This window comes from Macadamia integrifolia, unplaced genomic scaffold, assembly GCF_013358625.1.
Source record: "Macadamia integrifolia cultivar HAES 741 unplaced genomic scaffold, SCU_Mint_v3 scaffold_198A, whole genome shotgun sequence".
In the NCBI taxonomy this organism is placed as follows: domain Eukaryota; kingdom Viridiplantae; phylum Streptophyta; class Magnoliopsida; order Proteales; family Proteaceae; genus Macadamia; species Macadamia integrifolia.
Genome location: NW_024870639.1, coordinates 520,014 through 537,585, shown reverse-complemented (window position 1 = coordinate 537,585; position 17,572 = coordinate 520,014). Strand labels below are relative to the sequence as shown.

General features: G+C 36.9%; 2 protein-coding genes across 2 annotated transcripts; both read right to left on the bottom strand.

The window, feature by feature from the left end:
* Window positions 1-10,030: 10,030 nt before the first annotated feature.
* LOC122071261 (putative invertase inhibitor) lies at window positions 10,031-10,778 on the bottom strand. Its single transcript, XM_042635583.1, has one exon. The coding sequence runs from the start codon at window positions 10,714-10,716 to the stop codon at window positions 10,189-10,191; it is 528 nt and encodes a 175-aa protein (XP_042491517.1). The 5' UTR covers window positions 10,717-10,778; the 3' UTR covers window positions 10,031-10,188.
* Window positions 10,779-12,973: 2,195 nt separating this feature from the next.
* LOC122071220 (putative invertase inhibitor) lies at window positions 12,974-13,684 on the bottom strand. Its single transcript, XM_042635533.1, has one exon. The coding sequence runs from the start codon at window positions 13,609-13,611 to the stop codon at window positions 13,084-13,086; it is 528 nt and encodes a 175-aa protein (XP_042491467.1). The 5' UTR covers window positions 13,612-13,684; the 3' UTR covers window positions 12,974-13,083.
* Window positions 13,685-17,572: the final 3,888 nt, after the last annotated feature.

Sequence of the window (17,572 nt, the reverse complement as noted above, 5' to 3'; positions counted from 1 at the left end):
TATGCGTGCTTGCCGATCCGCAGGCCGTCTATCTTCATTGTTTCTCTCACCCTCTCTCGAATCTCCTTGCTCCGCCACGGTACTAGGCACCACATCAGGAGTGGAGGGGCACGCAAGGCACAAGAAGTCCGTGACCAGTCATCGTTTCCCTCTATCCAACGGGCGGCCATTGTTTCTTTCCCCCTCCGGGAAGGTCGCATGATCTCCCTCTAACTCAGCGATCATTTCTTTCAATTATTCGATGATCCTTCAATTACTACTCCACTCTTATCAAATAAAAAATCGCATGGCCTTTTTTCTTTGTTGTTGTTTCTAAACATATAATAAATATGAGTTATCTATTTTTTTTTTAAACATAAATCGTCTATTTCCACTTAAAGTTGGGAGAGTGCCAGCAATATCTAGAGTACTAGTACACATGCATGGGCATACACAAGATGTGTGCCAATACAAAAGGGGTATTTAGATGAAGGGAAAGAGAACCCTAAAAGGCACTGTGGCCCTATGCATAGACAAGGGGATGCAAAATAACAACCTCGCCCCCATAAAAGGTGGAAATCCCGCCCCTGTTGTTGCTTCTATCCATGCTCCCACTGGCCCTCACATTGGCGTAGGGCTGCACTACTTTTTAGGGAACCCTCTCCCTTAAATGAATAATAAACTTTGAAATTTATCACATGGCTAATTTAGACCATGCCCTCTCTATTCAACAATCAGAATAACTATATCATCTAGCCATATAGTAGTATAGATGTTTTGTGAAATTTGAAATAATAACAGACCTTTATTACAATAATAATTTTTTCCTTTTTTATTTAACCATATTTTATGGAAAATATTCTCTGTCCAAAAGTGTATCCTAATTCCTAAGCTATGCTCTCAAACCTATCCATATCTCTTCTCCCCTGCCTTGGAATGACCTCTCTACCCTTTTAGAATTTTCCTATTCAGGGGCAGTGGTTGGATATTTCCTACCGGCGTAGGCTACACTCCTTGATAAGAAACACTATCCCTTATTAGTTATTTCTACTCCTCGTTTGTAAATTACCATGTATGTTTTTTTTTTTTTTCTCTTTCTTATGACCGTGTTGAATGGACCTTCATGAAGAGTCTCTTACTAAAAATGGGATTTGGTGACCATTTTGTCTAATGATCATGAGATGTCTTTCTGCTGTTCATTACTCCATATTGGTTAATAGGTCAGTACGATGTTCTACCAAACTGAGCTTTGGTATTCGTCAAGGAGGTCCATTGTCACCTGCTATATTTATCTTATGCTCTCAAGCTCTCAGTAATGTCCTAACGAGGGCCATAGAAAATGATGCCATCAAGAATTTTAGAATGCACAAGAAATCCCAGCCACACTCCCATCTCTTCTTTGTTCATGACTGCCTCTTATTCTCTCAAGTCAAGCTTAAGGATCTCCAAAACTTGAAGAATTGTGTTGAGTTCCATTGCGAAGTGAGTGGCCAGTGCATCAATATTAAGAAGTCTAACCTCTGCTTCGGCCCAAGTATTCTACCCCACCTGAAATGCTAGTTTTCTTGAATATTCAAGATCTCGTATGGGGATAGGCCAACAAAATATCTTAGACTGCCTATTGAGATTGGAGCCTATAAGACTGATTTATTCCATCAGTGATCAGATATCTTCCAAAATGCATAGATGGGGTGAAATCTTATCTTTCATTTACAGAAAAGAGTGTTAATCCCAAGTTTTGGGACTGCGCATAGACAAGGGGATTCGAAATGAAAACCTCGCCCCCCATGAAAGGTGGAAAACCCGTTACTATTCTTGCTTCCGTCCATGCTCCGATTGGCTCCCACACTTGCGTAGGGCCATGCTGTCTTTCAGGGAGCTCTCTCCTCCACTCTAGTTGAACTGAGCCAAGTCAGCGTTGCCTGAGGCAAAAACCCTTTATTTTGAAAAGGTTGATGCAGGGGCCCACCCTTAAATGAATTACAAACTTTGAAATTTAACACATGGCTATTTACATCATGTCCTCTCTATTCAACAATCAGAATGACTAAATCATTTGGCCATATGGCTGTATAGGTGTCTTGTGAAATTTGAAATAATAGCAGACTTTTGTCACAATAATAATCTGCCCTCTTTATTTAACCATATTTTAGGGACAATATTCTCAGTCCAAAATCATATCCTATCCTATGCTCTCAAACCCCTGTCTCTCTTCTCCCCGCCTTGTAATAACCTCTCTACACTCCTGGATAAGAAACACTCTCCAATATTAGTTACTTCTACCCCTCGTAATCCAAGTTACCATGTATTATTATTTATTATTATTATTATTTTTTCTCTTATGACCATATTGAATGGACCTTCATGAAGAGTCTCTTACTAAAAATGGGATTTGGTGACCATTTTGTCTCAATGATCATGGGATGTCTTATCATTGCTCATTACTCCATATCGGTTAGTGGGGCAATATGATGTTCTATCAGACTGAGCTGTGGTTACGTCAAGGGTGATCCGTTTTCGCCTAACCTGTTTATCTTATGCTCTCAAGCTCTCAGTAATGTCCTAACGAGGGCCACGGAAAATGATGCCATCAACGATATTCGAGTGAGCAATAGATCCAGCCGCTCTCCCATCTCTTCTTCGCTGATTACTACCTCTTAATCTCCAAAGTCAAGCTTAAGGATCTCCAAAACTTAAAATATTGTGTTGAGCTTTATTGCGAGGTGAGTGGCCAGTGCATCAATACTAAGAAGCCTAGCCTCTACTTCAACCCAAATACTACCCCTGTATGAAATGCTGGTCTTCTAGAATATTCAAGATCCCGTATGGGGATCGACCAACAAACTATCTTGATTTCCTAGTGATATTGGAGCCTGTAAGACTGATTTATTCCATGACATCAGTGATAGGATGTCTTCAAGAATGCATAGATGGGTGAAATCTTATCTTTCATTTGTAGGAAGAGAGGTGCTTCTCAAATCAGTCATTCAACTAGCGCAAAACTTTGTCGTGAGTCACTTCAAACTTCCCACTTCATTTCATAAGCGATCAAGAAGCTCAATACCTCACTTTTTGGGGGAGGAACAAACAACAATCGGAAAATAAATTGACACTCTTGGTCCAAGTTAAGCCATTTCAAAGGAAATGTTGGCCTCAGTTTGTGGGATCCGGCTATTAACAGGGTGGCCCTTCTTTCTAAGATAGTATGGAAGCTCTTTTTAGTCCATCCTCCCATTGGGCTACTTTGGTGAATTCGGAAAAAAAATTGCTGCTGCCCAGGTTGCCCTATGGTAAGAATCAAGGGAATGGAATCCCAGGGGCAGATTTGAAAATACCCACCTAAGGTAAATTTTTCCACCCTTATCCTTAAGTTTCAAATCCCATGGCTGGTACCAGGGGTTGCAGCTACTTGGCTGCAACCCAAGCAGCAGCCAAGTTTTGTTCCGTGAATTCCCTCTATTTCTAAATTTTGACTTTATGGAAGCTACCAAGGAAAGTTACCCTTCTTGGGCATGGAGTAGTACCTTGGAAGGTCGGAAAGCTCTTGAAGATGAGCTAATCTGGAGAATCAGTAAAGGTGACGGCATCAACATTTGGAAGGACAAATGGCTTCCAAACTATCCCAGATATAGCATTCGCCATTCTCGTCCTCCAAATTGCCCCTCTACTCTTATATCCGATTTTTTGGTCAATCTATCACCTACTTAAGTATATTCATTCTTAAACAAATTGGAGAAGCCATCCACCTCTTTGATTTGTTCTTGGACTGCCACCCATCATCAGTTTGGAATAAAATATGAAAGGCCCAATCTATCACAGCCCAAACCCGAAAAAGGGTATGGTCACGTCCTCATGGGTGATGATCAAATGATCAGAATTTAGAACCAAGCATCCATGCATAGTTTATAATTAGAGCCATCATGATCGCACCCTGCTAACCAAATATTTACAATCCAAACTCTTAAGTTCTCAAATATACTTGGTTAATATTTAAATTTAAGTTCTCTTAACCATTAAGAGTAAAAAAAAATAACAAATTACGAAAGATTTCTTCTTCTTGGTCACCATCAACTTGCAGGCTCCTAACCAACCCTATTGCCCTGACCATTACCTTTGAAAAAATATATATAATAAAGTGGTGAGCTCGACATAGTGAATAAAACCTTGCCTAAAAAATTCTAAACCAGACATGCACATATACTTACGAAAACAAACCAACCAATCATTACCATTTCATATCTTTGCAATATAATGACTATAAAAGTGTCTAATTCATACGTTTTCCTTGCCCGCATAATTTGTCCTCACCACAAGGTTTTTTAACTCTAGTCTCACCAAATACATCTCTTGGCAATGGCTTTCTCACCATGTCGTCTCTTGACTAGGTCTAACCCAAGTGTCTCTTGACATCTATGCACCTCACCATGTGGTCTTTTGACATCGATCTCACCAATTATTAACTAGGTCTCACCGAAAACCTTCTCTTGGTAATTCTCATAACCATAATGACCCAAAGTATTTCAAAATAAAACATTCTCATCCATCATTACAATATGCAATCTAATCCAACTATTGAATTGCACTTTTATTACATCAACATGTTCAACATCATCGTATGCACATAGCAAATACATCACACACCTTGATTTTTCTGCTATAATGTTACCATAACAGTAACTCACAACACGTCAATAGTTCTCTAGTAACAAACAAGATAAATTCTCAAAAATCAATAATAGAATGACACACCTAATTGCACTTTCAGCAAGGTTCGTGTTCAAGTACAAAATGTCCTTGAAAACAATAGGTTTAGAGGATGATTTCTTTTAAACAATTTTAGATCAATGAGTCGTGAATCCAACACCTTTGAATCACCTCGATCTGAGTCCGAATAAAAAACTTATGACCATTTTTTGTGCGATCTGTTTTCTATCATTTTTCGAAATTTACTGCACAGATATTTAATCTACTCTTAGGCAGAATTTATCCTCCCACTTCAAGTGCAATTTAAATTTACTTTGAAGAGCAATTAGACAGGATCTATTTCTACTAAAATTGAATATCTATGAGTCTAGTTTCTAAAACACTTAGAATTAACTGATTTGGAGTACATGTGAAGAAGTTATGTTATTCCTACTGAACAAAAGTCTATCAGCTAGAACAGTAAATCCAAATCTGAAATGGATCTTTAGTTCCGAAATTTCCAAATTTTGCCTCAAATATTTAAGTTCATTCACATGCATTCCATTTAATACATGAATACTTCATCCTTGGTTGATCTAATACTCAAATTGTACGTGCATTTTAAAATCAAAACATACATTTTACTATACTAACCTGAAATTTATGTACTCAAGTATGGATTAGAGCCTGAATTGAACAAAATCTCTCAATCTTAGAAATTTCCAAGACTGAACTCCGTTCTCCCTCTAATCTCCTTCTCCTAAACTAAATCTCTAGATTTAAGCTTGAGTTGTCATAGAATCCTTTACAAAAACCTCATTTCTCTATTTGATCCTATTCTTCCTCCTCTCTCTTCCTCTTTATTTCCTGAGCTTCTTCTATTCAACATATTCTCTTTGTTCTTCCTTCTCTTTCTCTTGACACAATAGGAATAGATTTGAAGAAGAAACCCACCGTTGTATCATTCTCCCATTTTATCATTTCCTAGATTTAAGGATTTGAGATAAGACATTAATGCCCTAATTAAAACTAAACCTTAGACTATTATCCAACCTCAATTTGGTAATTTAACATTGATCTTATATTCCTTTCTACTCCCACAACTCAAAGAAAAATAGCAACTTAAACACTAAACCTTGTGAATTATCTAAATTGCTCCTTGATTCATCTCTTGCATGGGTTTCAATAATACGCTGAAATTAAGTGTGGTCTTATCTCATCAATCAACACTCCCAGCCACTATCAACTCGATGAGAATCATCCCAGATGGAATCCACCTAGTGCTTCCTTCTGAAATTGAACTTAGATGCTTCATGGACTGGGGATAGAAGTAAAGGAGACCTGGGAGTGATCATTCGTAATAGCAATGGAGATCCAATGTATGCCGTATCTGACGTCAAGTGTTCCACTCAATCCTTGAAGGGGAAGCTCCTGCTCTGTGCCTTGGCCTCCTAAAATGTTTCTCCAATGGGTTGGATTATGTGAAGGGGGAAGTTGACTGCAAAGATCTGATGACACTCATCCTTCAACCACGCAAACAAGCTCCTATATCAGTTCAAGGAATCATCTCGGATATTTTGTTCTTGGCTTCTCAACTCATTGATTGTAATTTCACTCATGTTTCTAGGGATTGTAACTCTGTTGCAGATTCCCTATCTTGAAAGGCCCAATCTCGTTCATATATGACGGTCTGGCCTTATCCACTCCATGGTTCAAAAGAACCTTGTATCCCTTCTTCCACGTGCCTGACATGTTCTAATAAATAGTCTTTTTTTTTTCACCCCCAAAAAAATGTATGTTTTTCTCTAAGCCACCTCCCTGCTCTACCATACCCTTCCGCTAATAGTGCAACCCAAACAAGTACCCTTCAGACCTTCATCTTTGGTTGTTTTTCAAGAGAACATTTTCCATGTGGCAACCCCCTCCCATTTTGGCAAGTATGGTTTTCCCTTGTGGATTCCAAAAAGACCTTGCCCGCCAAGGAGCAAAGCCAAAAATGTTAGGCACTTTGAAGGAGAAGACAAAGAAAAAAGAAAAAAGATCCTACAACAAAAGCTATTGCACCAATTCAAGTAAAAATCCTAAAACCACTCCCTCCCCCTCCCCCTCCCCCTCCCCCTCAACATATTTGGTTATGTATTAGGGTGTCTCAATCCACCCCATTTGCAAGTGTGTCATATTGGTTCTATTTCCAGGCACCTTCTTCCTCTAACCCATTAAGTCCGGAAAGACCAAAATCAAAGCATCAAAGGGGAGAGTTACCATTCTCTATCATCCGGTACTAGCAACTAAGAAAGAGAAGGGTACAAAATTGTCGCAGGTTGAAGCTCAAGCTCAACCACAGGAGAACATCCAAAGCCACGCTTAAAGGTTTGAAAACTATGACTTCCAAGCTAAAGAAGTCATCTTCTAAGAACCCTCATTCTTGGCTCCACATTTGACACTCAGGCGAAGGTGCACCTACCGAATCTAGGGAGGGTGGACAGTCCAAAAGGAAATAGGGCGACCTTTTGGATGATGATGAGAAGGAGATTATTGAGATTGAAATTTTTTAAAATTCACTACTGATTTGGTCAAACTATCTTGTTCACCCAGTGTTCTGACTGATCAAATGAAGTCTTCAGTTTGTGAATTAAAAATCAACGGCATTACAGTCATCATTAGCATTTCCATTTTAACTGGAAAACTATATTCCTTAATTACGATGCAGTATCATAAACATGCGCTATTGTGCCAGAAAGGCCAACCTTTCAATCATGTACATTTTCAGCTGGAATGTTAAGAGTGCTTCTTATACCATACCTACTCATCTTTAGTCCCTTCTCTCTAAGTCTAATCTGGAAGAGATTCCCCCCCCCCCCCTCTCCCCTGTTGGTTCTTGGTTTACTCAGAAACCACCCAATAGAATCCTAGAACATTTAAACCGATGTGTGGGATCCCAGTCCTAGTTCTCTCTCTTCCCAAATGCTAGTCTTAACACTCTCTCCCTTCTCTTGGATCTAATCAATTCACCTCTTCTTCTCAAAGCCACAACCCCTATGTAATCCTTTCGAAATTTTCCAAGCGGCATGGATCAAACACCTTCATTTCAACTCTTTTTTCACATCCCATTGGAGCTCACTTGAGGATAATAATTTGTTCAGTAAATTAACTTCATTGGACCTCTAATCTCCTCAATAAGTGGAATAAGAATTTCTTAATTTTTCTGTCTTCCCCATCTTAAATGATCCCTTCTTTATCATTTCCTCGAATCCAAGTCTCTTCAGAGAAGGTAATTACTCGGCTTCGGGAAATCAAAGGCCATATTAAAATTCTTCTTAAAGTAGAATAGATTTTTTGGTCCAGAAATCTAGACAAAACTTTATCTTTGATGGCTATAGGAGCACAGTTTTATCACTCCATCGCCAAGTGCAATTTGCCATCAAGGCACATTCCCTTTTGATTGTCAATGACAAAGGAATAATCTTTGACATCCCAATAATTGCCTCCAAATTCTCATCCAATTTTAATGACATTTTCATGACTTCCAACACTCTTGATCCCTATTTTGTGGAAAATCTCTTCAACCCAATTCTATCAAAATCTGATATCTCATTTCTCACTATCAACCCTTCGATAAGGAGGTCAAGAATATAACCCCAAGGAGGTAGTGGAGTTGGCATGGGACCTTCGCCCTAGAAAGCGTGTAGTTTTGAGTTCAACTCATCTTACCTCCTTGGGCCACTCACACGAAGGTGTTTAGTGCTCTTTACAGCTTTTGGCGAAAGTTGAATGATTCTTATTCAACCCCGGTATGATCCAGTCCATGAGGTTGTGGGTTCAGTATCGGCCCATGGGACTCAACCTAGCCGAAGGCCTCAATACCCTTCATTAAAAAAAAAAAAAAAAAAAAAAAAAAAAAAAAAAAAAAAAAAGAAGAAGAAGAAGAGGAGGTTTTCAGCTTGGGCGGTTTTAAAGCTCTGGGGTATTTGTGGATTCCCTGCATTCTTCTATCAACATCATGGTTCTCAGTATTAGTATAGTATTTCCTATATTGGAAGATCTGTATTAGTTTGGCAAATCTCTAATCCCAATACCTCACCGATACCATATCAGTTTAACATATGGACAAGGGGTAATATAATAAAAAATAAAAAAATAAAACAATTTTTAAGGGAAAGTAGGGGTATACAGGCAATCCAATACCGATTTGTTTCGATACCATAAAGCTTTTGGAGATGGCCGGTACCCATTCCGATACCATGCTCTAAAACCTTGATCAACATTGGTGGGAAACTCTCAAACTGAATGTCTATAATTTTGTCAAAGAATTCTTCTCCTCCACCTTTCTACCTCAAGCTCAAGGAATAAATCATACTCTCATCACCTTAATCTCCAAAAAATATAATGCTTTGATCGTCGAAGACTTTCGATTTATCAGTCTCTATAATGTCTCCCACAAAATCATTGCCAAATTGCTCACCAATAGATTAAACCTTTTAATCAATTCTATATCTCACCTTGTATGTCTATCTGTAATCGTTAAAGGTAAACAAATAATATTAGGGAAAAGGAACCATTCCAGTCTGGCTCAGGAAACACCTAGACTGGTGAGGGTGCAAAAAGAATAGGCTCCCCCCCACTGTGTGAGCTGATTATGCTCTTGCATGCCCTCCCATTGGCTTGTTGGTCTGGTGTTTCTTCCCTCAAATCGGAGAGTTCTATCGCCCATAATATTATTATCTCCCAATGAATTCTCCATAATTTGAAAATAAAAGAAAATGTAAAGTTGGTTTCTTGCTCTCAAACTCGATATGTCAAATGTTTATGACAGATGAGAATGGGGATTCATTAGAGTCGGGTCTTTAAATTCCTAAGGTGATATGATCTACAAATTCTTCGCTTGCATTTTTTCCATCAAGCTTCAAGGAAGTCGTTCCAATTCATTTGATTCATCTAAGGGTACCAGCTAAGGATGCCCCTTGAGTCCGTACATCTTCATAACTGCTATGGAATGCCTCTCTCATTCGTTATAGGCCTATCATGATCTCAACTTGTTTAAAGGAATCAAAATTTCACAACTTGCCCCTAAGATCACCCATCTATTATTTTCGGATGGCACTCTTTGTTTTTGTAGAGTTACCATGAAGATATTTGTATAATAAAATCTCTAAATACCTTGGAACCCTAATTCTTTTTCCAAAAATTTAAACATCAGTGTCCGAATAGTACTGTATTTAGGGTACGAAATTGCATACCGGATTGGAAAAGTGATTTACTTACGCAGGCTGATCGTACCATCCTAATCAATTATACACCTAATTCCATTCCATCTTATATTATGTCTTGTTTCCTTTTCCCCAAAACAATTTCTCTAAGTTTTGTTCCATCAAAAAGAAAATCGAACAAAGGATTCAATTATGAAGGGATGAAACATTATTTATTATGTTAAGAAAAAAAAAAAAAAAAAAAGAAAAAACACCCATTTCACAACCTAAGATAACATATATATCTCCATCGAAACAAGGTTCAAAGCAGAGAAGTTCATTAGGCGAAAGTTGTAATAGCCAGTGCAATTGAAGTTAACTGGAAGAAATAATTATCCTCTGCTACCAAAGGTGATTGCAATCCAGGCTCCTCCTTAAACCCATCTTCACAAGTAGTAGGTGCCTCCATCATCGCACTCACTTCAATATTAGCTGACTTGTAATCCTTAGACTTGAAGGCATCAATTGCAGGTTTTACTTGATCAATTGCATTAGAGTAAAGTTCCTTACAATCCTCTAACCTTATCTTAACATCTCTTACCAACTTTTTATCATTCAATAGCTCAGCAATGCGTGAACTAACTTTGGTGCAGTTGGCTTCGATTAACTCTATTGAGATGATCCCTAGTGATTGGAGATCTGCACTGTGGCTCTTGGGATTTTCTCCTAGAACTGCCACACAGAAGTCATAAGGTAACTCCTTGATATTCTGAGAAGCTTTCTGACATGTATCCTCGACGTTATCGGCATCAACTACGGCTAGAATTAGAATCACAAGGAAGAAGAAGAAAGACAAAGAACGCCTCATCTTGTCTCAAGTCTCAACTCCTCTCAGCTCTGTGTGTTCTAAAGATAATACTCAAAAGAGGCCAACGTTTATTTATACTAGCTAACTACTAAGGTCTTCCCTATTAAGGAAATGTCTTTAAAATAGGGAATAATTAATGGTAATAGATAATTTTAGATCTCTGTCGGCGTTCTATGTGGAAGTAATAATACTCGGAATTCTTACCAAAAATAAAAAATAGAAGAATATTTGAAATCGTTGAAATCTAATCTAAGCAGATCAACCCAATCTGATATAACGATGGGCGAGTCTAGCATAGGCAACACTAGTGTACGAAGTCAATGGGCGGACATGCAAGAGTATCTTTAGTGTATGAGGCAGGGGTGGCTCGGTCATTTCACTCCCTGCACAGTCTTTGAAACAGATGGGTATTTGTATGTCATATTGATGTGTTCAGATTAGGTTCATGTACGAGATTGTTCTCGTACGCCCCTGGTCAGGAGGATTGGAATTCACTTTCTCTTTCCACATTTAATGAATTCCAACCCTCCGGACCAGGGCCGTACGAGAACAATCTCGTACGTGGACCTGATCTGGCCTCCATTTTGATCTCCAAATCTCATTGCACCAAAGGTCACAACTGTTTCAAAGCTTGGATCCTCTCCATCGGCTGTATCATCCAACCTCATCTCACACCTTCCATGAGGTGCGAGGACCATAATTGGTGTGTGATGGGGTTGGTTGGTGCAAACGGAGTTTCAAATTCATTTTTACTAGCTAAACCATGCACAAGGAGAAATTTTAACAAAAAATCTTATATATTCTCCACTTAAGAAACTTGCTTGATTTTCTTAAGTTATGTTTGATTGCAAGAGAAATTTATAAGGAAATTTGAAAAGAAACTTTTGTAATCATTATCCCATATCTAATTGTATAAGTTAGTAAAAATTTCTTACATTTTTAATAATGTTACATTTTACATTTTATAGCAGCTTCGGCGAAGCCGGGTCCAATACCTGGAAATTATACTTTTTTATTCTAAATCTCTTTTTTTTCATTTTTTTTTTTTAGTTGCCTTGGGTTCTGGGCTTTTGGCTGCTGGGCGCTTAGTTCAGTAATTATTACAAAATAATAATAATAATAATAATATTAATATTAATAATATTTTAATTTTAATTTTACTTTCCTTTAATTCTCCTTGTAACCAAATGAAGCCTTAAGAATTATATGTAACTTAAATTGATTGATACAAAATTATATTGATGAATTATGTATTCCAATGAAAATCTTCTCTTCATTGTATATATGTTACTTTTTTGGCTAAACCCTTAAGAGATTGCTAAATTCCTCACCGACAGGTTAAATATTTTCTTCAACACTATATCTCACCCCATCAATATGTAATAGTTAAAGATAGACATAACATTAGGGAAATAGAGCCACGCCAGTCTGGCACAGGAAACACCCAGACTGGTGTGGAAGCAAAAAAGACCAGGATGCCCCCATTGTGTGTGTTGATTATGCTCTTGCACGCCCTTCCATTGGCTTGTTAGTTTGGTGTTTCTTATGTCAGACTGGAAAAATTTTATCGCCCATAATATTATTATCTCCCAATAGATTCTCCATTATTTGAAAATAAAACTAAAATGAAAGTTGGTTTCTTGCTCTCAAACTCAATATGTCAAAGGTTTATGACAGATATGAATGGGGATTCATTAGAGTCGGATCTCTGAATTCCTAAGGTGATATGATTTGCAGACTCTTCGCTTGTATTTTTTTCCATCAAGCTTCAAGGAAGTCACTTTAATTCATTTGATGCATCCAAGGGTATCCGCTAAGGGTGCCTCTTGAGTCTGTACATCTTCATCACTGCTATGGAATGTCTCTCTCATTTATTGCAGGTTTACCGTGATTTCAACTTTTTTAAAGGAATCAAAATTTCACGACTTGCCCCTAAGATCACCCATCTATTATTTTCGGATGGCATTCTTTGTTTTTGTAGAGTTACCATGAAGATATTTGTATAATAAAATCTCTAAATACCTTGGAACCCTAATTTTTTTTCCAAAAATTTAAACATCAGTGTTCGAATAGTACTGTATTTAGGGTACGAAATTGCATACCGGATTAGAAAAGTGATTTACTTACACAGGCTGATCGTACCATCCTAATCAATTATACACCTAATTCCATTCCATCTTATATTATGTCTTGTTTCCTTTTCCCCAAAACAATTTCTCTAAGTTTTGTTCCATCAAAAAGAAAATCGAACAAAGGATTCAATTATGAAGGGATGAAACATTATTTATTATGTTAAGAAAAAAAAAAAAAAAAACAAAGATCACATATATATCTCCATCGAAACAAGGTTCAAAGCAGAGAAGTTCATTAGGCTAAAGTGGTAATAGCCAGTGCAATTGAAGTCAACCGGAGGAAATAATTATCCTCTGCTGCCAAAGGTGATTGCAATCCAGGCTCCTCATTAAACCCTTCTTCACAAGTAGTAGGTGCTTCCATCATCGCACTCACTTGAATATTAGCTGACTTGTAATCCTTAGCCTTGAAGGCATCAATTGCAGGTTTTACTTGATCAATCGCATTAGAGTAAAGTTCCTTACAAGCCTCTAACCTTATCTTAACATCTCTTACCAACTTTTTATCATTCAATAGGTCAGCAATGCGTGAACTAACTTTGGCGCTGTTGGCTTCGATTAACTCCATTGAGATGATCCCTAGTGATTGGAGATCTGCACTGTGGCTCTTGGGATTTTCTCCAAGAACTGCCACACAGAAGTCATAAGGTAACTCCTTGATATTCTGAGAAGCTTTCTGACATGTATCCTCGACGATATCGGCATCAACTACGGCTATAAATAGAATCACAAGGAAGAAGATGAAAGACAAAGAACGCCTCATCTTGTCTCAACTCTCAACTCTCAACTCTCAACTCCTCTCAGCTCCGTGTGTTCTAATGATAATACTCAAAAGAGGCCCATGTTTATGTATACTAGCTGGAATCATTAACGCTATGAGATACTTTTAGATTTCTGTCAGCATTCTTTGAGGAAGAAATAATAATGCGGAAATTCTTACCAAAAATAAAAAATAAAATAACATTTGAAATCGTTGAAATCTAATCTTGACAGATCAACTCAACCTAATACAATGAGCCGCGAGTCTAGCGTAGGTAACACTAGTGCACGAAGTCAATGGGAAAATGTGTAGGAGTATCTTAAGTGCATGAGGCAGGGGTGGTGCGGTCATCTCACTGCCTGCACTGTCTTGGAAACAGATGTGGTATTCGCATGTCATTTTGGTCTCCAAATATCATTGCACAAGAGGTTACAACTGTTTTAGAGCTTGGATGAGATCCAGCGGCTGTATCCTCCAACCTCATCTCACACCATCCATGAGGTGTGGGGGCCATATTTTATGTGTGATGGGGTCGGTGGGTGCAGAGGGCGTTTCAAATTCGTTGTTTCTAGCTAAAGTCATGTAAAAGAGGAAGTTTTAACAAAAAATCTTATACATTCCAACATATTTTATTTAAAAAACTTGCCAACTTGCAAGATTTTTTTCCTAAACTATTTTTTATTACAAAGAGAATTTAAAAAGAAGGAAAGTGAAACTTTCAAACCTTAAAAAAAAAATTATTAATCATTATCTCATATGTGATTGTATAAACAGCTAAAATTTCTTACCATATTTAACAATGAATTTACATTTTATAGCGGCTTGAGCGAAGCCAATGCCAATACCTGAAAAAAATGTACTTTTTTTATTCTGAATTTATTTTTTTTCAATTTTTTTAGTTGCCTTGGGCTTTGTGCTTTTGGCTGCTAGGGGGTTAGTTTAATAATGATTACAAATTTTTTTTTAATTAAAATTTTTTTTCTTCTTTTCTTTTAATTGTCCTTACAGCGAAACAAAATCTTAAGAATTAAATGTAATCTAAGTTGATTGATACAAAATTACATTGGTTGTATATATGTTACCTTGTTTGGCTGAGCCCTTTAGAGATTGAGCTATTTGTGGAAAAAAAAAAAGTGAAAAATGACCCAACCATATATTAGACAAGGGAAGAGTACAGCTCATTAATATATTAATATGCTAAGAAGGAAGAAGATTGAGCTCATTATTGTTTTCGTATGATACGATTTGTAACGTTAGGCTTAAGAAATTTAGTAAGTAACATAGCACAGCCCTGGTCTTTATTCTTTGATTTTATCATATCTGGCAGTTATCCATTGTAAAAATGGAAGGTGATGTTTCTACAAATGGAAGGTGATCTTTTCTTTTGGTTGATATGATTTGCTATAAAGAAATTCAGCTTTTTGGGTAAAAGTATAACTTTGTCCATAATTGATGAACCATGAAATTGAATAAGTTACTAACATATTTGGCTTTAATTCTTTGATTTTATCTTAACAGATAGTTATCCATATAAAGATGGAAGGTTATGATTCTAAATATCACAAGATAAATCTAAGCCATTACTTTAATTTTTTGTGGGGAAGGGGGGAGGGTTCCCTCCTCCGCCCGTATGCAATTTCAGCCATTGAACGGGGTATTACAGAAAATCTGTCATATAGGGAGGTATATAGTACATTTTAAGGGGAGGGGGCGCTACAATTTTTTGGGTGCGAAAATTGATGCTGGCCCACGTGGAAGGAATTTGTGTTTTGAGATGGCATCGTGAACTTAAACCTTCATTTTTTTTTAAATTTGAATTATTTATCCTTTTTTTTTTTTGTATGTAGAAAATTGTTTGTTCCTACTTAGAGTTGGGAGAATGAACAGTAATATCTAAAAAAAAAAATTTATTTGATGAAAATAAGAGAGTTTATTTACAAGCCAAAAGACATGGAAAAGAGTTGTGGCAATTATCAAAAAACAATGAGATGCAAAGAGGAAGGAGGGGGGGGGGGGGGAGGGGAGGGGATGTGCTCTTAGAATGAAGAAGAGCAACTAAGAGAGGCATGAGAAGCCAAGCAGACAACAACTGCATTTCCTTTGTAAGTATGAGCTGGCATCGTGAAGAACTTAAATCTTCAATTTCTTAAATTTTTTTTTTTTTTTTTTTTTTTTGAAGCTTGTTGTTTCCTACTTAGAGTTGGAAGAATGCACAGTAATGTCTAGAGCATTTTTTTTTATTTGGTGAAAATAAGAGAATTTATTTACAAGCCACAAGACATGGAAAAGAGTTGTGACAACTATCAAAAAATAATGTATTAGCTGCAAAAGGAGGATGTACTCTCAAAATAAAGAAGAGCAATTAAGAGAGGCATGAGAAGCCAAGCGGACAACAACTGCATTTCCTTCATAATAAGTGTGAGCAATGGTAACTTGTTCAAAAGAGGATAAAAGGGACCAATAGTCCAAAAGTATGGCTTCAATGATGCAGTTTCAAATATTGTAGAGAAGGACAAATACTAGCTGAGAATCACTTTCAAAAATAATTTTTGGAATTTGATGATTATGAACTATAGATAGTGTCTCTCAAGTAGCCAAAGCTTCTGCCACAACCATAGTTAGCAAATTTGGATTCGGGAATTATTCGGACGGAGAATTATTCGGAATAATTCAGACGATTAATTTAAGGATTTGGTCAAAAAAGCGGTCAAAAAATCTTATTGGGGTTTTTTTTTTTTTAATTGTTTTTTTATTTTTATTTTTTTTTTTTTTTGGTTTTTTTTTTAAATAATGTTTAAATGGACCGAATAATTCGGTTTAATTCGGATTCGGTCCGAATTATTCACGATTTATATTTATTTTGGAAAAAGTCACGAATTTTAAAGAATTTTATTTTTAATTCTGATTCGGTCCGAATTTTTTATAAAATTCGAAAAAATTCGGTTCGGCCGAATAATTCGCGAATTATTCGGCCGAATTGATAACTATGGCCACAACTAAATAAGTTACTCCAACGAAGACTAAGAAAGCATGCATGAAGTTAGCCAAAGAGTGATGGAAGATTCCTCCGGCACCTACTTGTTGGAGTATTGTACATACACTTGACGAGATGCATGCCGATATGTATCTAAATGATTTAAAAACTCAAAAATTTGACATGTGGTTAATCTAATTCATCTCTCTATTCAATAACCATAATTAAATATCAACTATGCACATGGAAAAATAAATGTGCTGTGACATTTGGAAAAATAATAGAACTTTGTTACAATAATAATTTGTCTCATCTTTATTTCACTATTTTTTAGAGTGAAAGAACGTTGTCAGATTGTGTAGCATATGCTAATACATAGCTCCCTATGTCTCTTTCTCCTTCGTTCTATGAAATAATATATCTACTCCTATTCTGAGAGGAGAGATATAGATATAGGGAGGAACTAGCATACGCTAAGTTGACAAACAGGGAACTCAATCCCATATTTTTATTAGGAAAATTAAAATTCATTAGCTATCCATCATGATTAGCTTCTAAGGACCGTCAACCATTTTGAGCCACATGGAAATAGGTTTTAGCAAGGCAATTGAGCATTGGATTAGTTGTGCATCTTAGATTAGCTATGTCAAATTTCATACCCAATTCATTCAAATGCCTACTCAAGTATTTGCATGCATTCTTTTAAGTACATTTTCATCATCCATCTATAACCTTGCACCTTCTCGTAGGCTCTAGATTTTCAAAGTTTTTATCTTGTCACTTGGTGAATCCTTTGCGAAAACTAGATGTAGACATTGAACATTGAAAATGGGCCCTAAAGAAGGATAACAAACATCAAAGAGGCTTGGGCAGCCCTGCATAATAATACTTCTATTTTTCTATCCCCCCCCCCTTTTGTTCCTAGTAGAAATCGGTTTGTTTCCGCTGATTGATTTTTTTTTAATCCTAGGAGTGAACTAGGACAAAAAG

What these genes read in the sequence shown, in the direction of transcription:
- LOC122071220 (XM_042635533.1), bottom strand. Translation starts at nt 13,611, where the DNA reads ATGAGGCGTTCTTTGTCTTTCATCTTCTTCCTTGTGATTCTATTTATA.
- LOC122071261 (XM_042635583.1), bottom strand. Translation starts at nt 10,716, where the DNA reads ATGAGGCGTTCTTTGTCTTTCTTCTTCTTCCTTGTGATTCTAATTCTA.